This window comes from Mus musculus, chromosome 1, assembly GCF_000001635.26.
Source record: "Mus musculus strain C57BL/6J chromosome 1, GRCm38.p6 C57BL/6J".
NCBI lineage: Eukaryota > Metazoa > Chordata > Mammalia > Rodentia > Muridae > Mus > Mus musculus.
In genome coordinates, this window is record NC_000067.6 from 158,574,444 (window position 1) to 158,595,634 (window position 21,191).

At 41.2% G+C, this 21,191-nt stretch overlaps 1 protein-coding gene across 4 annotated transcripts in view; it reads left to right on the forward strand.

Annotated features, from left to right (window-relative positions):
- The window catches only part of Astn1 (astrotactin 1), a 329,685-nt gene that overhangs the window by 212,342 nt on the left and 96,152 nt on the right, over positions 1–21,191 (forward strand). For all 4 annotated transcript variants that reach the window (XM_011238739.3, XM_011238740.2, NM_001205204.1 and 1 more), the window contains exons 10-11: positions 5,138–5,275; positions 5,768–5,918. In XM_011238739.3, coding sequence (XP_011237041.1) covers positions 5,138–5,275; positions 5,768–5,918 — 289 coding nt within the window. The remainder of the gene's footprint in view (positions 1–5,137; positions 5,276–5,767; positions 5,919–21,191) is intronic.

Here is a 21,191-nt window from a genome sequence, read left to right on the forward strand (position 1 = left end):
GTTTTCTACAAATTTAAAGTTAACACTAGTGACCAAAGGTTCTGGTTAAAGTTCTGATCTCTATTAGATCAGAACTTGCATATGAAAATGTTCCAACTCCACAAGCATCATATTTTTTAAGCTTGTACTGGCTGCCGAGTGGATACAACAGCCATGAACTACAGAGGGAGCAGGTGTGTGCTTTAATCCATGACTTCACCACCTCAGGAGCCAGTGGGATGATCAATATGTTATTAACAATTTTGGTCCCTAACATGACAATGACCCTATTCTCAAATGAATACAATAGGTTTGCTTCACTTGCTTTGAATCACTTTTAAATTAAAACCATTCTCGCGTCTAAGTCAACCATTGACCAGTGGCAATTCCAGGAAAAGTTTGATCTGGTCAGTGGGGAAAATAGGTTATTTATTTGCTGTTGTACTAATTCATAATTTTATTCTCATCAATTTCAAGCCACTGCATATTTCTCTCACCTGTGAAATAGAACTAAAATTCTGGCATTCAAATCTTTCTGCCATTGAGTGTTGATATTCACCTGTTAAATAAGTTGTTATTTTCCTATGAAATTTTCTATTTGTGGTCAAATCTACCTTCTACGGTACCCAATCCACTATATTCAATATTTTCTCATACTCTAGTCACTCAGTAAGATTGAATCTTTTCCTCATAATATAAACATTGAACATTTCCATGGTCCTGATCATATCTCCATATCTGTAATCTCTTGAGCATCCATCATTTCAATGCATGATTTCAGATGCTGTAGGCATGATCTTGATAGGCTTGATAAAGAGGCTTCCTGCCTTTAAGTTTCCAGACTCATCCAAGAGGTGACCTTTTATCTCTGACCCTATGTGATAATTCCCAGGCTCTACAAACCAGTTTATTCAAAAGTTCTGGGAGTTATGCTCAGGAACATATCATGGTAAACTTCATCTACAGCCATGTTGAGAAACATTGCTATAAAACTTTACTCTACTGATTCACAATGAATGACCACAGTAATTAATTGTCAATAAATTTATCTCATATTTATTTTTAACTTAGCTACTTGCTTCTGAATGAGGTGGTTGTTTTTTGGAGGAAAGATGTTGCATACAGAGCTTTAAAGATTGGATATAGTTTTGAAAATATAGTAGGCCTTTGGTAGCTATATATAGGTACTCAATTTAGATATCTCCCAAGCTCTTGAAATCAGACTAGGAAAAGATATGGATGGTGAACCCCACTTTGAAAACCACCAATCCCAAAAGGGTCCTGATTCAGCCAGCTGAGTTTTCACATCAAAGACATTCTTATAGTGACTCAGTGTGAAGAGTCACCCAGTCCACTGGACTCTCTCTCTCTCTCTCTCTCTCTCTCTCTCTCTCTGTGTGTGTGTGTGTGTGTGTGTGAGAGAGAGAGAGAGAGAGAGAGAGAGAGAGAGAGAGAGAGAGAGAGAGACCTTCTCTTCAAATGTGTATGGTGTCCCTGAGAATACCTTCTTCTTGACCCAGAAAAACCTAACCTAGGGAAGGGTGGAGATGCCAAATCAAGAGCTATTATGTTTCCCCACATTGTATTTTGCACCAAAGCTAGAGAGACAGCAGGCTTATTCTATCTGACACTGGAAAATGAGGGTTTGCCTCTGGACAGAAATTTCTATCTGGGTTTCAAGAGGACTGTGAAGCATAAGGCTGAGTCCTCACCAGCAGTGGTCACTCCCAGCTGTCTCTAGAGAACCAACGTGGGAGAGCAATCCAGATGCTTGCCTAGCTTCCACTGGCTGGTGTTTTAAAAGTCATTCCTGACAAATTTGCATGAATGAGGGACAGATGAGATTTCAGGACACAGCTTTTTTTTTTTTTTTCCAACAGCTTAGTCTATATTTGGTTTTTGGAGTTGTTCAGTACATTCTGCAGATGAAAGAAACTTTTAGAAATTCATATGCACAAGTCAGCATGGGCTGACAAGCTGCTGGGATCCATACCTGAAAAACTCCATCTTTCTTTCCTACAAAGGGTTGACCTTCAGAAGGTCACTGATAGCTTCATAGCATTAGATGCTGTATTGGTAAAATGGGGCCAAAGTACTTACTTGGGAGGGCTGTCTTGAGAATAAATCAGGAGCTCTGAAAAGTGACTTTTCTCCTTTCTTTCTTTCTCTCTCTCTCTCTTTCTTTCTTTCTTTCTTTCTTTCTTTCTTTCTTTCTTTCTTTCTTTCTTTTTCTCTCTCTTTTTCTCTCTTTCTTTCTTTCTTTCTTTCTCTCCCCCTCTCTCTCTTTCTTTCTTTCTTTCTTTCTTTCTTTCTTTCTTTCTTTCTTTCTTTCTTTCTTTCTTCCTTTCTCTTTTGTTTTTGAGATTTTTCAATACATGTTAGTTTCATTCCATATCAAACTTGCCTTTGCCTACTGGGTTTCACCTTGACCCTAGCACAGACCATTGTTTTGCAGTTCTTCTTCTCATGGAAAAATAATGTCTTGGTCACTAGATCCATCAAAACTCAAAGGTTAGCTCACATCCTGTTTACCAGGAAGGATTAGCTTCGCCAAGGCATTCTTTAAATTTGAACATTTGAGGGTATGTCATCCAGACACTATTGAAAATGAAGGAAACAAAATATCCTATTGATTATTTAATGACTATTTGTGGAATGACTCCCTTAGTCTAGGAGTTGTGTTCATCTTCCTCTGCTACCCAAGGACACACTTTCTGCTCAGTGATGGTGAACCTGGAAAAACTGCCAGGCACAATTCCATGCATGAACTGCAGCAGAGATTCTGTAACGTAGAGAGAGAAGAGTCCCTTTTCTCTGCCTAAGTATTAAAGATCAGCCTTCTAGGACACTTTCTGGAAGGCTTTATGATGGCGAAGGATTGTCTAATTGACTCAGCTCAGGTAAAGAAAAGAGAAAATAGAATCTAGAAAGAAATAGTAATAGAATCAAAAGTAATGTGATTAAAAGAGTAAAGATTTCAGGAGCTGCCATCATATGGTATGGAGGGAACAAAAACACAAAGCAGGGTTGGGGCCAGAAAAAGCTAAAGATGTGATGACAGTGGCACATTCAGATTCTTCAACTTTTCACACACGGAAATGTGTTAAATAGTTTAAGTTGGGGCAAGTTATAGATGCCCCCCCCCACTTGGAACACTGTGAGATGGTTAGACAGGAACCCCATTCTTCCATAAAAATAATTAACCATCACAAATGTAACACAACTGCCAACTATTTCTTAAACCTTGTTACATTATTCAAGTAAAATTATTTTCAAATCAAAATAGAAGACAAAGCCAATGTCCAATGAACCACATTACTCCTGATGCCATTCAAACTTGTGGTTGTTCTTCTGAAATGGTATGTGTTAGTATTGTCCTTGTCCAAGCTGCCTGGTATACATGTCCACCTCAAGAATGTCCTTGATGAAATCATATAAATGCCTGAAGGTCATTTATTTTATTTATTTCAACCCACATTTATCCTTAACTCCCAGACTCAGGGCATCTCAGATCAGCCTGGTGTTGCCATATTGCCAAATGATGTGTGTGTGTGTGTGTGTGTGTGTGTGTGTGTGTGTGTGTGTGTGTGTGTAAGTGTGCTGCTGTGCCTTCAATAAATATTACTGATTGATTTCCTAGTGAATAGAGCAATAGTCTTTTGTACCACCTGCCAAGTCCTAGGCTTGACTGCTGCCTCATAGGAAGAGGCAGGAAGATCTGAGAGCCTCCTACAGATTTAGAGCATCTCAGAGTTTCCTCAGAAGTGGAGAGGATTCAGAGGCATGGAGGACTAAGAAACAACAATATCGAAATGGAAGAAATAGCTCCAAATCAGGCCACCTGCCTCTCTCCCATAATCCTCTGTGCTGAAGCTGGAACGGATCTTCTCTTTCAGCAGCTCCGATGGCAAGAACTGTCATTCAGGTCATGGGAAGAAAACACATAGCTGTGCATTGGCTCTGTGGCCAGCACTCTGGCTGGGGCTACACACTTCATTTAAAACAAACAAACAAACAAACACAAAGGCACTAGTCTGATTTCCCAACATTTCAGGCAATGCAGAGAGCAGAGAAGACCGTGTGGGCTAGGGGAGAGCTGAGCAGGGCTTGGGATGTGGCTGTGACCAGCATGCTGACAGAGCTGGTGCAGAGGTTCTGCTTAATTGCACATATCCTTCCATCGTTCCTCCCGCCACATCAAATTGGGAGGAGATGCTAGGCTGCCACCGCCTTGTGATATTCCACCCACATTGGCTTTTATCCCCGAGACTATTATTTTTTACTGTGAATACAGAGCATTTTAATGTCTTTGAGATGAGATGAATGAATAAACAAACAAATAATCTCTCCTGGTCTCCTTAAGCTCTCCCTTGAAATGCTGATTGATTCTTTTATTCCTTTTAGCACTTGTTATAAGAATACATTTTTTAAAAAGTCTTCCCAGTATCCCATGGGTTATCATTTGTTAGCTCAGGGTGTGGGTAGGCGTGCAGAAGATAAATCTGGGCCTGTTTTGTTCGTTTGCTCATCTCTCTATTCTCACCCCTGGAGGCCCCTGACTTCAGTTACTTCCGTCCTGTCACACATAAGCTGGAAAAGGGAAACTTCTTCCTTTTCAGGGAGAAACTCTGGCTGCCACTGCAAGTTATACAGATCCAGGATGAGGATAGGGGTAGCCAGCATCTCATCTCAATTAAACTGCTTCCAAATTTTGTATGACTTAACACAAGGGATTCCCAAATTCAAAGCTGAAAATATTCTGAGACTCCCTTTTGATGACTTGATAAAAGCCATTTCTAATGGACAAATGGGTCCTATGATCAAATCTTCTGCTCTTTGGTGCTGTGAGAAGGATGAGGTCTCTCTGCCATTCTCTGACTCGGCCATGCTGTCCCTGCTGGGGACAAGGTCTCACCCAACGGAAGAGCACTTCAAGGGATGAGGAAGATGAGAAAGGAGGATGTAGTGACAGAGTTCTACATCCTCTGGTGTAATTGCTATGTAATACCATAACTACCTGTGTGTGGGTCCCTGTAGCATCACCTGGTATGTGCATACTTATAGATTCATGAAGGCTGAAGAGGAGGCAGCTAGTGACAGAACACTAGTGGGCAGTTATGCCCAGCTGTAACCACCTGGTGTGTGTGTGTCCATGCAGATTCACCTATACCCTCGGGGAAGGCATGTGGTTACCCCTCAGTAAGAGCTTTGTGATTCCACCAGCCGAACTAGCCATCAATCCATCAGCAAAGTGTAAGACGGATATGACTGTGATGGAAGATGCTGTAGAGGTCAGGTGAGTCTCGCTTCAGGGTGGCTTGGGAGGTGAAATGAGAAACCACCTGAAGGTACCAAAACTAGGGGAGGTAGAGGTAGAGCAAGCTGAACTTGGCAAGCTGCCTTCAATTTCTCTATATACACAGCCAGAGTCTGCTCTTGATCTGGGTCAATATTGCATAACCCAAGGCTCATTCACTGGAAGAGGACATAAAATTAGAGTTTGTAAGCACTTCCCACAAACCTCAAGGACTGACAGGCAATAAAATGTTAATTTCCTTGCCTATGTTCAGATCTCCTTCTTTGACCAGGCATTATAGCATTTGGCTCAGTTCCCAGATATGGCCAATGCCCATGATTTGTTAGTTCAACACTTTGAGTATAGCTAATCTTCAATTTTTTTTTATAAAAGAGAGTGAGACCAGAAAAAGGAGACCAGATCAGAACATGGAATATAGGAACACTTGTGGCTTTTGGAATCCCTTGATACCTCCATTGCTTCTTCATACAGAGAGGAGCTGATGACATCATCATCCTTTGACAGCCTGGAGGTCCTATTAGACTCCTTTGGGCCAGTGCGTGATTGCAGCAAAGATAACGGAGGCTGCAGTAAGAATTTTCGCTGCATTTCAGATCGCAAGTTGGACTCTACTGGTTGTGTGGTATGTTCTTTTTTCCATTATAGAGGGTCCCTGGGGGTGGGGGCGGGGAAATAACACGTGATATAATCATGCAGAAGCAAATCCGTGTAGTAGCCAGCTGTGACCACCATCTAGTCTAAATTAAGATTTTTTTTCTCTTGATAGGAATGGGGAGTTAAAATCAGTCCATCAGGGAGTCTTCACAGAGCACTACTAGGTGGTGGTATTTTTTTGTTTTCTTTTGAAACGAAATCTCAATTGTTTGATTCTATTAATAAAGACTTGGGAGCCAGATGCTTTGGTGAAAGTCCACTAGCTCAGAGAAGCAATCAGCTGACCTTCCTCCTTAGTGGACATCCCGAAAGGAAATTCTCCTCCAAGTCTTCTCAACCCCACCCCACTCCCCACACTGAATGTTCTTCCTTTCTACTTCCTGTGTGTGTCTCTATCATTCCGCCTGATTTCCTCTCATGCTCTTTTTTTTTTTCTTAAGTTCATCCCCTGTCAACTGGTTGCTTGCTCTGCCTCTTTACCTAAAGTCAACTTTACTTAATCCTGTTTATAGTAAACAGAAAGCTCTGGGATTAAAGGTGTGTGCTAAGGTTGAATCACACCACAAGACAGGTTTTTCCAGTAAATAACACAAGCTAGGGGGTCACAGTGTGATCAAATATCCTGCAACAACAAGGTGTTCTAGACCTTTCTAGAGGAAATTCCATAGATTGAATAGTAAAGTCTTACAAGACAGTTGGTAAGAGCTATTTGAAAGCTAATCAATTGCTTCAACAAATGGCATTGGCTCCAAGCTAATAGAAAATTTTAGGAGAAAGCCACCCAAAGGTAGATAAGTTGTGATAGAAACGCTAAGGAAAAACATAACCAAAATGTGATGGGGGGTTAGAGAGATGGCTCAGCTGTTAAAGGTTAAGGCTAACAACAACAACAGTTGCCAGAACCCATGCTGACCTCTCCAGCTTCCTCTTTAGAGGCAAGCATCTTTGAGACTGTGGCAGATCTGCTCTACATAATGAGTTCTAGGCTAGCCAGGGCTCCTGTCTAAGAAACAAAACAAAATAAAACAAAACCAAAAACAAAACAACAACAATGTCAGGTGGAAATATTACATCAAGGAACCCTGTTTCTTTAAAAAGTTGACTTCTGGTTTTTTTGCTTTCAGATCTATAAACTTAGATTAAAAAAAAAAAAAAACAGGTGATGTTGTTAAGCAGTAAGACTTTTAGGGGTAGGACACATTTGCCATCTCCCAGGTTATGGAACTGAAGACAGTACTGGACCAGGAAGTTAAAGGGAGGCTAGAGATAATGAAGCCATTGGATGCTGGTTCCTCTATGTTGGGCATTACTATTCCCCATAACACAGTCATCTCTAAAAGTCCTATCTTCATTTGAAGTTTATAGGGGAGAATCATGCAATCTCAAAGAAGGGAGAGAGACTGGGTCAGGGCAGGATGTCAGGGTAGATGTTCAAAGTGAAACAGGGGAGGTAGGGAATACTCATTGAGATGTGCAGTTCTGCAATGTTGAGTTGGGAGAAAGGACCAGGAACTCCCAGCCCTGGGGAGGATATGGTGCCCCATTTAACTTCCCATTCTGACAGCTGAGATGTGGGAGAGGACTCAGAGCATGGGAAGCTGTGAGGATACAGAGCCAACACCATCTTTCACCCTCCTTCTTACTCAATTCTGAGCATCTGTTCCATTCAGGGAGCTCTTTAGTGTCAATGATGAATGTCTATTTGGTGTCCAGGGTGTAGTCACTAAGCTGGCACCAACTCAGCTGCAGCCAGGAGAAGTCTGGCTTAGCTTAGAAAAAAGGGGACATGGAAAAAAAATCAAAGGAGAGATAAAGTTATGGGTCAGGTAAGATAATCTGTCAGGTACCTAAAGAAGACAGAAAAGAACGTGTGGAGGCACTTGGGAAAATTCCAAATATTTCAAAATATAAAGATAGTAATGGTTAGTTCATAGCTTCCTTGTGCAGCCAGGAGGTGAGCTGATGCCCCTTGGTGCTCTCCTCCTTTGGCAAGTTCCACCTACACGAGTTTCTCAGATGAAAATTTCACTGTTAGGCTCCAGATGAGGTACTTTTGGTTTTATTCTCTTTTACCATCTAGCCTGCTTTCCTTTATCTAGAATTCCAATCTTTCATTCCTTATTATTTTCTTTTCTTTTTTTTCAATGTTTGTCTTTCTTTTTTTTTTTCCATTTTTTTATTAGGTATTTAGCTCATTTACATTTCCAATGCTATACCAAAAGTCCCCCGTACCGACCCACCCCCACTCCCCTACCCACCCACTCCCCCTTTTTGGACCTGGCGTTCCCCTGTACTGGGGCATATAAAGTTTGTGTGTCCAATGGGCCTCTCTTTCCAGTGATGGCTGACTAGGCCATCTTTTGATACATATGCAGCTAGAGTCTAGAGCTCCGGGGTACTGGTTAGTTCATAATGTTGTTCCACCTATAGGGTTGCAGATCCCTTTAGCTCCTTGGGTTCTTTCTCTAGCTCCTCCATTGGGAGCCCTGTGATCCATCCATTAGCTGACTGTGAGCATCCACTTCTGTGTTTGCTAGGCCCCGGCATAGTCTCACAAGAGACAGCTACATCTGGGACCTTTCTATAAAATCTTGCTAGTGTACGCAATGGTGTCAGCATTTGGACGCTGATTATGGGGTGGATCCCTGGATATGGCAGTCTCTACATGGTCCATCCTTTCATCTCAGCTCCAAACTTTGTCTCTGTAACTCCTTCCATGGGTGTTTTGTTCCCAATTCTAAGGAGGGGCATAGTGTCCACACTTCAGTCTTCATTCTTCTTGAGTTTCATGTGTTTAGCAAATTGTATCTTATATCTTGGGTATCCTAGGTTTGGGGCTAATATCCACTTATCAGTGAGTACATATTGTGTGAGTTCCTTTGTGAATGTGTTACCTCACTCAGGATGATGCCCTCCAGGTCCATCCATTTGGCTAGGAATTTCATAAATTCATTCTTTTTAATAGCTGAGTAGTACTCCATTGTGTAGATGTACCACATTTTCTGTATCCATTCCTCTGTTGAGGGGCATCTGGGTTCTTTCCAGCTTCTGGCTATTATAAATAAGGCTGCTATGAACATAGTGGAGCATGTGTCCTTCTTACCAGTTGGGGTATCTTCTGGATATATGCCCAGAAGAGGTATTGCTGGATCCTCCGGTAGTACTATGTCCAATTTTCTGAGGAACCGCCAGACTGATTTCCAGAGTGGTTGTACAAGCCTGCAATCCCACCAACAATGGAGGAGTGTTCCTCTTTCTCCACATCCACACCAGCATCTGCTGTCACCTGAAATTTTGATCTTAGCCATTCTGACTGGTGTGAGATGGAATCTCAGGGTTGTTTTGATTTGCATTTCCCTGATGATTAAGGATGTTGAACATTTTTTCAGGTGCTTCTCTGCCATTCGGTATTCCTCAGGTGAGAATTCTTCGTTCAGTTCTAAGCCCCATTTTTTAATGGGGTTATTTGATTTTCTGAAGTCCACCTTCTTGAGTTCTTTATATATGTTGGATATTAGTCCCCTATCTGATTTAGGATAGGTAAAGATCCTTTCCCAATCTGTTGGTGGTCTTTTTGTCTTATTGATGGTGTCTTTTGCCTTGCAGAAACTTTGGAGTTTCATTAGGTCCCATTTGTCAATTCTCGATCTTACAGCACAAGCCATTGCTGTTCTGTTCAGGAATTTTTCCCCTGTGCCCATATCTTCAAGGCTTTTCCCCACTTTCTCCTCTATAAGTTTCAGTGTCTCTGGTTGTATGTGAAGTTCCTTGATCCACTTAGATTTGACCTTAGTACAAGGAGATAAGTATGGATCGATTCGCATTCTTCTACATGATAACAACCAGTTGTGCCAGCACCATTTGTTGAAAATGCTGTCTTTCTTCCACTGGATGGTTTTAGCTCCCTTGTCGAAGATCAAGTGACCATAGGTGTGTGGGTTCATTTCTGGGTCTTCAATTCTATTCCATTGGTCTACTTGTCTGTCTCTATACCAGTACCATGCAGTTTTTATCACAATTGCTCTGTAGTAAAGCTTTAGGTCAGGCATGGTGATTCCACCAGAGGTTCTTTTATCCTTGAGAAGACTTTTTGCAATCCTAGGTTTTATGTTATTCCAGATGAATTTGCAAATTGCTCCTTCTAATTCGTTGAAGAATTGAGTTGGAATTTTGATGGGGATTGCATTGAATCTGTAGATTGCTTTTGGCAAGATAGCCATTTTTACAATGTTTATCCTGCCAATCCATGAGCATGGGAGATCTTTCCATCTTCTGAGATCTTCTTTAATTTCTTTCTTCAGAGATTTGAAGTTTTTATCATACAGATCTTTCACTTCCTTAGTTAGAGTCATGCCAGGATATTTTATATTATTTGTGACTATTGAGAAGGGTGTTGTTTCCTAATTTCTTTCTCAGCCTGTTTATTCTTTGTATAGAGAAAGGCCATTGACTTATTTGAGTTTATTTTATATCCAGCTACTTCACCGAAGCTGTTTATCAGGTTTAGGAGTTCTCTGGTAGAATTTTTAGGATCACTTATATATACTATCATATCATCTGCAAAAAGTGATATTTTGACTTCCTCTTTTCCAATTTGTATCCCCTTGATCTCCTTTTGTTGTCGAATTGCTCTGGCTAATACTTCAAGTACTATGTTGTAAAGGTAGGGAGAAAGTGGGCAGCCTTTTCTAGTCCCTGATTTTAGTGGGATTGCTTCCAGCTTCTCTCCATTTACTTTGATGTTGGCTACTGGTTTGCTGTAGATTGCTTTTATCATGTTTAGGTATGGGCCTTGAATTCCTGATCTTTCCAAATCTTTTATCATGAATGGGTGTGGGATCTTGTCAAATGCTTTTTCTGCATCTAACGAGATGATCATGTGGTTTTTGTCTTTGAGTTTGTTTATATAATGGATTACATTGATGGATTTTCGTATATTAAACCATTCCTGCATTCCTGGAATAAAACCTACTTGGTCAGGATGGATGATTGCTTTAATGTGTTCTTGGATTCGGTTAGCAAGAATTTTATTGAGGATTTTTGCATCGATATTCATAAGAGAAATTGGTCTGAAGTTCTCTATCTTTGTTGGGTCTTTCTGTGGTTTAGGTATCAGAGTAATAGTGGCTTCATAAAATGAGTTGGGTAGAGTACCTTCTACTTCTATTTTGTGAAATAGTTTGTGCAGAACTGGAATTAGATCTTGAAGGTCTGATAGAACTCTGCACTAAACCCGTCTGGTCCTGGGCTTTTTTTGGCTGGGAGACTATTAATAACTGCTTCTATTTCTTTAGGTGATATGGGACTGTTTAGATGGTCAACTTGATCCTGACTCAACTTTGGTACCTGGTATCTGTCCAGAAATTTGTCCATTTCGTCCAGGTTTTCCAGTTTTGTTGAGTATAACCTTTTGTAGAAGGATCTGATGGTGTTTTGGATTTCTTCAGGATCTGTTGTTATGTCTCCGTTTTCATTTCTGATTTTGTTAATTAGGATTTTGTCCCTGTGCCCTTTAGTGAGTCTAGCTAAGGGTTTATCTATCTTGTTGATTTTCTCAAAGAACCAAGTCCTCGTTTGGTTAATTCTTTGAATAGTTCTTCTTGTTTCCACTTGGTTTATTTCACCCCTGAGTTTGATTATTTCCTGCTGTCTACTCCTCTTGGGTGAATTTGCTTCCTTTTTTTCTAGAGCTTTTAGATGTGTTGTCAAGCTGCTAGTATGTACTCTCTCCCGTTTCTTCTTGGAGGCACTCAGAGCTATGAGTTTCCCTCTTAGAAATGCTTTCATTGTGTCCCAAAGGTTTGGGTACGTTGTGGCTTCATTTTCATTAAACTCTAAAAAGTCTTTAATTTCTTTCTTTATTCCTTCCTTGACCAAGGTATCATTGAGAAGAGTGTTGTTCAGTTTCCACGTGAATGTTGGCTTTCCATTATTTATGTTGTTATTGAAGATCAGTCTTAGGCCATGGTGGTCTGATAGGATACATGGGACAATTTCAATATTTTTGTACCTGTTGAGGCCTGTTTTGTGACCAATTATATGGTCAATTTTGGAGAAGGTCCCATGAGGTGCTGAGAACAAGGTGTATCCTTTTGTTTTAAGATAAAATGTTCTGTAGATATCTGTCAGGTCCATTTGTTTCATCACTTCTGTTAGTTTCACTGTGTCCCTGTTTAGTTTCTGTTTCCACGATCTGTCCCTTGATGAAAGTGGTGTGTTGAAGTCTCCCACTATTATTGTGTGAGGTGCAATGTGTGCTTTGAGCTTTACTAAAGTGTCTTTAATGAATGTGGCTGCCCTTGCATTTGGAGCGTAGATATTCAGAATTGAGAGTTCCTCTTGGAGGATTTTACCTTTGATGAATATGAAGTGTCCCTCCTTGTCTTTTTTGATAACTTTGGGTTGGAAGTCGATTTTATCCGATATTAGAATGGGTACTCCAGTTTGTTTCTTCAGACCATTTGCTTGGAAAATTGTTTTCCAGCCTTTCACTCTGAGGTAGTGTCTGTCTTTTTCCCTGAGATGGGTTTCCTGTAAGCAGCAGAATGTTGGGTCCTGTTTGTGTAGCCAGTCTGTTAGTCTATGTCTTTTTACTGGGGAATTGAGTCCATTGATATTAAGAGATATTAAGGAAAAGTAATTGTTGCTTCCTTTTATTTTTGTTGTTAGAGTTGGCATTCTGTTCTTGTGGCTGTCTTCTTTTTGGTTTGTTGAGGGATTACTTTCTTGCTTGTTCTAGGGCATGATTTCCGTCCTTGTATTGCTTCTTTTCTGTTATTATCCTTTGAAGGGCTGGATTCGTGTAAAGATATTGTGTGAATTTGGATTTGTCGTGGAATACTTTGGTTTCTCCATCTATGGTAATTGCGAGTTTGGCCGGGTATATTAGCCTGGGCTGGCATTTGTGTTCTCTTAGTGTCTGTATAACATCTGTCCAGGCTCTTCTGGCTTTCATAGTCTGTGGTGAAAAGTCTGGTGTAATTCTGATAGGCCTTCCTTTATATGTTACTTGACCTTTCTCCCTTACTGCTTTTAATATTCTATCTTTATTTAGTGCATTTGTTGTTCTGATTATTATGTGTCGGGAGGAATTTCTTTTCTGGTCCAGTCTATTTGGAGTTCTGTAGGCTTCTTGTATGATCATGGGCATCTCTTTCTTTATGTTTGGGAAGTTTTCTTCTATTATTTTGATGAAGATATTAGCTGGCCCTTTAAGTTGAAAATCTTCATTCTCATCAATTCCTATTATCCGTAGGTTTGGTCTTCTCATTGTGTCCTGGATTTCCTGGATGTTTTGAGTTAGGATCCTGTTGCATTTTGTATTTTCTTTGACTGTTGTGTCGATGTTCTCTATGGAATCTTCTGCACCTGAGATTCTCTCTTCCATTTCTTGTATTCTGTTGCTGATGCTCGCATCTATGGTTCCAGATCTCTTTCCTAGGGTTTCTATCTCCAGCTTTGCCTCGCTTTGGGTTTTCTTTACTGTGTCTACTTCCCTTTTTAGTTCTAGTATGGTTTTGTTCATTTCCATTACCTGTTTGGATGTGTTTTCCTGTTTTTCTTTAAGGACTTCTACCTGTTTGGTTGTGTTTTCCTGCTTTTCTTTAAGGGCCTGTAACTCTTTAGCAGTGCTCTCCTGTAATTCTTTAAGTGACTTATGAAAGTCCTTCTTGATGTCCTCTATCATCATCATGAGAAATGTTTTTAAATCTGGGTCTAGATTTTTGGTTGTGTTGGGGTGCCCAGGACTAGGTGGGGTGGGAGTGCTGCGTTCTGATGATGGTGAGTGGTCTTGATTTCTGTTAGTAGGATTCTTACATTTGCCTTTCGCCATCTGGTAATCTCTGAAGCTAGCTGTTATAGTTGTCTCTGTTAAGAGCTTGTTCTTCAGGTGACTCTGTTAGCTTCTATAAGCAGACCTGGGAGGGTAGCACTCTCCTTAGTTTCAGTGGGTAGAGTATTCTCTGCAGGAAAGGTCTCTTCTTGCAGGGAAGGTACCCAGATATCTGGTGTTCGAACCGGACTCCTGGCAGAAGTTGTGTTCCACTCACTAGAGGTCTTATGATCCCTTGTGGAATCCTGTGTGGGCCCTTGCGGGTGTCAGGACTCTGCTGGCAAGGTAGCCCGGGCTCGAGTGGAGCAGAAGGGGCTTGTGCCCCAGGTCAGGCCCGGGTAGTCTGCTTCCCTATGTACCGCAGTCTCAGGTTCTGCGCGATTGGATTGGGGCCGGTGCTGTGTTCCACTCACCAGAGGTCTTAGGATCCCGTGGGGAATCCTGTGTGGGCCCTTGCGGGTGTCAGGCGACTCCGCTGGCAAGGTTGCCCCGGGCTCGAGTCTCCTTATTATTTTCTGGAGTCGTTTTAAGTACTGAGACCTGAGCATGCACCTATGTGACCCTCTCTTCCCCACCCTCCTTAGCCATCCACATATGGTTTTCATAGGAATATCCATACACAGGAATTGACTCCTATTACTTCTTTCTATCAGGACCCATTCCCCAGGGTCCAGGGTTGCCTGTCAGGTGCCTTCTTTTGGCCACCCTTGGCCTTTCTCTTGGCATGTAGCTGTGCTGATGGATTCCTAGTCTCCACATTGTAATCTGTGAGACGGAGCTAGCAGGAATAGTTCTGATGAATATGCATTTGCAGAATTGGAGCCACTGCAGAAAGTTACCCAATTATACCAGAACTCTATTAGCATAATTCTTTGAAGTCACTACTCCACGTGGCTCCCAGAGAGAAAGGGGCCAAGCCAATTGGCAGATATATTTCATTCACCATATCTCTAAAAGCATATGGTCTCTGTGAAGAAGGGTGGAGTTTGTGAGAGCCGCACATGTGAGGCTTATGACTCTACTGAAAAGATGACTAAGGATCTGACATTGAGCCTGACCTGAGTCTACTGGGCATCTATATTGTCTCCAAGTCTTGTTGTGTTAGCAGAGTGGTCCTTTGTCATCTGAAGGAAGGCCAGAGGCAAAGATAATAAATGTACCCACTGCCATTTAAAAATTGGCCCACCCCTGCACTCTGTGTTGAATGGAAAGACTTCCCAAGAAAGACATATTTTCATGAAAGGAGAAAAGAATGAGAAGCAAGAGCAAGAGCAAGATGGACCTTCCGGAACTTGGGAAGGAGTCAGAGATATGGACCTCATAGAAGATGCAATTGTTTATTTTTCTAACTTAAACTCAAGCCAGACAGGTAGGATTCATGTTATGACCATATGGGCTGCTCCACCTTCATTCTTCCTAGAAAGGCTCTGTCAGTTATGCTTCGGCTCCCAGGGGTTAATTGCTACCAGTTAATTACTATTTTTATATAGCCTCCAATGACAGATACCTGCGAAAAGCACAGCCTTATGCAAATCGCAACACACCATTAAAAAATAGGACTATACGCCAACAGCTAGGGGCCATGGAAGCTTCTGGAGGGTTCTCAGAGCGTAAAGCTATCACCCACTACTGATGGCCAGACCTTATTCACTGCCCTTAAATTCTCCTGCACCAGACACCTTCATATTGTTGCTGAAATAAATCACACTTAATTCAATGGATTAAAGCTATACAGATGTGTTAGATTACAAGTCTACATAAGAAGCTAGGATGGGTCTCACTGGGATGGAATTAAGGGAGAGTCAGGGGTGTATTCCTTTCTGGAGGTTTTAGAAATAATCAGTTGCTTTACCCTTTTCAGCTTCTAGATTCTATACACTTTTCTCAGTTCAGAGGTCTATTGGTTCACCTCTAACTAAAGCCAGAGATACTGTATCTTTATGTCTGTCTGTTTCTCTGCCTGTCTTTTTTCTTTTATTAATTCATTTTATATATATATATGAATACACTGTAACTGTCTTCAGTCACACCAGGAGGGGGCATCATATCCCATTGCAGATGGCTGTAAGCCACCATGTGGTTACTGGTAATTGAACTCAGAACCTCTAGAAGAGCAGTGAGTACTCTTAACCACTGAGCCATCTCTCTAGCCCAATACCGAACTTTTCTAACCATTATTGTGTAATAGTATGTCTCTTCCATTCTGCATCCTTCTTCTACATTTAACAACTCCTATGACTACATTGAGCCAATCTAAATAGTACAAGATTATTCCCCATCTTAAGATCCTTGATTTCATCATATGTATAAAGTATTTTTTGCTATATAAGGTGGTATGGTCTTATATTCCTATAATAGTATCACAGACAAATTTGGATGGACTATCTATGACTAATGACAGAGGCAATTAAGTAGATGTAGCAGAAAGAACTTCAGTCTCCTCACCCCAGCCCCAGTTTTCATGAAGTTTTCCTTATAATTCAGTGTGTGTGTGTGTGTGTGTGTGTGTGTGTGTGTGTGTGTGTGTTTGTGTGTGTGCTCCTGTAGGACTTCTCCCAAGGGGAGACATCATCAATTATCTTTCTTCATCAATTACTAACTTAGTCTTTGAGATGAGATCTATCACTAAACCTAGAGCTCAAGAATTCAGTGAGACTTGAGCTTTGTACAAGGAGATAAAAATGGGTCCACTTGCATTTTTGCATATGCTGACCACCAGATGAACCAGCACCGTTTGTTAAAAATGCTGTCTTTTTTTCCACTGGATGGTTTTAGCTCCTTTGTCAAAGATCAAGTGACCATATGTGTGTGGCCTCATTTCTGGGTATTCATTTCTATTTCATTGATCTTCCTGCCTGTCTCTGTACCAGTAACCTGCAGTTGTTTGTTTGTTTGTTTGTTTTTCCACTATTGCTCTGTAATATAGCTTGAGGTCAGGGATGGTAATTCCCTCAGGAGGTTTTTTACAGTTGAGAATAGTTTTTGTTATTCCAAATGAATTTGCAAATTGCTCTTTCTAACTCTAAAAGAATTGATTTGGAGTTTTGATGGGGATTGTATTGAATCTGTAGATTGATTTTGGCAAGATGGCCATTTTCATTATATTAATCCTGCCAATCCATGAGCACGGGAGATCTTTCCATCTTCTGAGATCTTCTTTGATTTCTTTCTTCAGAAACTTGCAGTTCTTGTCATACAGATCTTTCACTTGCTTGGTTAGAGTCACAACAAGGTATGTAATATTATTTGTGACTATTGTGAAGAGTGTCATTTCCCTAATTTCTTTCTCAGTCTGTTTATCCTTTGAGTAGAGAAAGGCTACTGATTTTTTTGAGTTAATTTTATATCCAGCCACTTTGCTGAAGTTATTTATCAGCTTTAGGAGTTCTCTGGTAGAATTTTTGGGATCACGTATGTATACTATCATATCATCTGCAAATAGTGATATTTTGACGTCTCCCTTTCCAAATTGTATCCCTTTGTCCTCCTTTTGTTGTTTCATTTCCCTAACTAGAACTTTAAGTACTATGTTGAATAGATAGGGAGAGAGTGGGCATCCTTTTCTAGCCCCTGATTTTAGTGGGATTGCTTCAAGTTTCTCTCCATTCAGTTTGATGTTGGCTACTGGTTTGCTGTATATTGCTTTTACTATGTTTAGGTATGGGCCTTGAATTCCTGATCTTTCCAAGACTTTTAATATGAAAGGATGCTGAATTTTGTCAAATGCTTTCTCAGCATCTAATGAAATGATCATGCATTTTTTTTCTTTGAGTTTGTTTATGTAGTTACCAAACCCTGACACTATTGTGGATGCCAAGAAGTGCATGCTGAAAGGAGTCTTATATGCCTGTCTCCTGAAAGGCCCTGCCAGAGCCTTATAAATACAGAGGTAGATATTCATAGCCAACCATTGGACTGAACATGGGGTCCCCAATGGTGGTGTCAGAGAAAGGGCTGAAGGAATAAGGGGTTTGTAACCCCATAGGAAGAGCAATATCCACCAACCAGACTCACCAGAACTCCCAGGGATTAAATCATCAAACAAGGAGAACACAAAGCTCCAGCTGCATATGTAGCAGAGGATGGTCTTGTCAGGCATCAATAGGAGGAGAGGTCCTTGGTCCTATGAAGGCTTGATAGATACCCCAGTGTAGGGGGAATTGAGGGCAGGGAAGTGGGAGTATGTGGAGGAACGCCCTCACAGAAGCAGTGGGAAGGAGGAAAACTGGACAAAGGAATAACATTTGAGATGTAAATAAAGAAAATATTCAATAAAAAAAAGGGAAAAAAAGAATTCAATAAGACAACCTTGCTAAAAGCCATATAGCCCCCAAAATCCTTCTGTGCGTATTTCCCTGGTGCTAAGATTACAGGCATCCATACAGACTAGGCTTTTACTCTTATGGGTGTTGGGAAGGTGAATTTACATCTTCATGCTTGTGAGCAATCACTTTACTGACTGATCTATCTTCCTAAGCCCCTTCCTTCTTCCCAGGCCTATGCACTGCTATACCACAAACAGAGAAAATGGGAAATCCCGTGATTCCTCCTCATCCACACACTCACACTGGTGCAGAGAATACCCAACAAGTGCTTCTGCTTCGTAAGATATTGAAATAAACGAGATAAGTAGACTATCTTATGACCACGCAAGGAGCAGGATTGGCAGTCCTGAATTCTTGTGTATGGAGCACATGACCTTCCCCCGCTGACCATCATACTCTAATGAATGTTGAATTGTTCAGTGACCCTGACACCCTTCCTCCACATGCTGCCCACTATGGCTTCAAATGACATGTGTCATCTCACTTTTGTTCGTGCACAGATGTGCAGAGACCATTAGGCGTGAGCGTCTCTCCTTCTCTCTGTAGGTCAATAAGTAAATGAACACACTTCAGAGGTTTCCAGAGAAATGGGGGCAGAAAAACCACAGTAGCCTGAAATATAAATTCAACTCCATCGCACATTTCCCCTTGGGAGAAGTCCTGCATGGCTTGAACCAGCATGTCAAAGCCCATCAAGAAATTGTGGAAATCATCATTTGCAAAATGTATGAGATTGCCACATAGGGAGAAAAAAAAAACTATTTCCAGTAGGAAATGTGGTCTCTTGGCTTATGAATCATCCAAGTAAGGTGAGGCAGGCTCAGCTGCTGAAATCTGTCCCTCTGCTCCCAGGAGACACGAATATGCTCATGCGTCCATCACTCATATCCATCTGCCAACAGAGTATCTACTTTGTAATCTGGAACTTAGATGTCTGTGGTCTCCAATTTAGCCTCCTAAGCAATTAATCAACCAAAACTCATTGGTTGAAAGGGGGGGGGAGGGGGAAGACGACAAATAAAAGGATTTGAATGGGGAAAAGTCATTTTAATCTCATTAGCAAATTATGCCTTAGACCAGTAATGAGTCAAGAAGCCATGAACATCTCATGAAAGATGATTAACCTTGTGTATTTTAGGGGTCACTGAAATATGAGGTCATTCATTAGATCTTCCTGGTGGGGGGAGTACTATGACTCTAATAAATGGAGTTTTCTTCTTAAACCTGTAGTTTATAAAGTTCCTGGAACTGCTAAAAGTAACCTATGCAAAGCAGGGTTAATATATGACCTTGGGGCTCCCGCCTGGGTAAATAGTTCTCCTTCGAAGCCCAAATGGAAGGATTATCCACAGCCAGGAGGAGAGAACCACCAAGCCTTGACAGCAGCAACTGCAACTACTATAGACAAGTGCTTCCTTGGATAGGGCTGTAGCTACCTCTGTAAGTGGAGTCACAGTCGACCGTAGCCTCTCTTTGCAGTCAGATCAAGATTTTGAGAAAACCTGAAATTTGAATGTCTTAACAGAAGGAAGACACAGGAGAAACCAAAATTATTTCCTGGTCGCTCCGTGAGGAATGGGTGCTCCAAATACCGAGAGCTATGAAAGAAATCTCAGTTTTTTGTTTCAACATTATTTTTTTTTCTTGGAAATATTTCTAAAATGCTCTGAACTGCCACCCAAGTTAGTTACAGTACAATAAAGATAATTGCATCTTTCTCAGTGACTGAGGATCTTGTTTTATCTTCAAGGTCATCACTTGGGAAAGCTTGCTGTATTTCCTGCTAAAATAGTTCCACTAATAACATGGTGTGTGTGTGTGTGTGTGTGTGTGTGTGTGTGTGTGTATGTGTGTGTGTGTGTGTAAGGAGGAACATAGAAAAAAATATCAGGCTAAAAACCTATAAGTCTGTGACTGAGGCCAGAATATATTTCAGAAATAGTTTAAAATAGTCAAATGCAAATCTCCATGGCTGTTTCACATTGTTGGTACATTGCCTTGCTTTCTTCCAAGGAATCCAGATTTTATCACAGGTGGGCAGCCGAATGTCAGAAACACACACAAGCATTGGAGTCAGACAGATCTAGGCCCAAAGTGCGGTTCTATCATTTTCTACCAATGGTGACCTTAAACAAGTTTCTTTGTTTTTCTAAGCCACCTACAAAATTGAGAGGATAAAGTATCTGTGTTGTTGGGACTACATAAATACAATAGATAAAAATAGTCTACGAAAAGAATTGCCTAATTCGTGATAGCTGCGGTTATTATTTTTAGCTTTACTTATAAGAAAAAAAATATATTTTTTTTCATACATATATGTATCCAACTTGGACAAGACAGTGAAGGTTCTCTTCTCTCCAAATCTTTTAAGAGATTCTGGACATCAGGTGGTCCAATTTGGAACAGTCATGGTCATCTAGGCATTAGAACCAGGCAAGGCATGAATATGCCAGGACATGGAATTCTGGAACATTCTGTTTCACTCAGTGAAGTCTTCCTCAAAAATTTTGCATGATGGAGCATTCTGAAAGGAAGCAAGGTGGCTGAGAAGCTGGGTAGCCCTGGCTGGAGGCTACTAGAGCTAGCTGGTGTGAGAACTGAAATCACACAAAGCAGTATTAGCAGGACAACTGGCTTTATTCTGCTCGATGGCCTCTAACAAGCTTTACAAAAGGGTGGCAGAGTAGGAGGAACAACTCCTAGCCATCAGCACAAGACATTTAATTCCAGTAACACTTTGTTTCTATAGCCAGATCAAGACTGGGCAGCCATGTGGTGCCTAAGCCAGCTCCCTCTGGTGACACATCTGGCTTAACAGCTGGGTAGCTGAGGAGCTTGGGGTGTGTGTAGGGGGGTAGGTGATAACAAATCATGGGGTGCAACCCTTTGCTTCTGCAATTGCTTGTTTGCCATCATAACCATTATAGGGAACATCTGGGTGTTCTCAGCAGGGGGCAGCCCTCGGAATTGGTTTTAAATGCTGCCACCTTCAGTATTCCATCTGTCTTCTTGGGAAAGGGGGGATGGACCAAGCTGGGGGCCTGGCATGTCCTGGGGTTGGGACGTTTGTTTAGGAAATTGC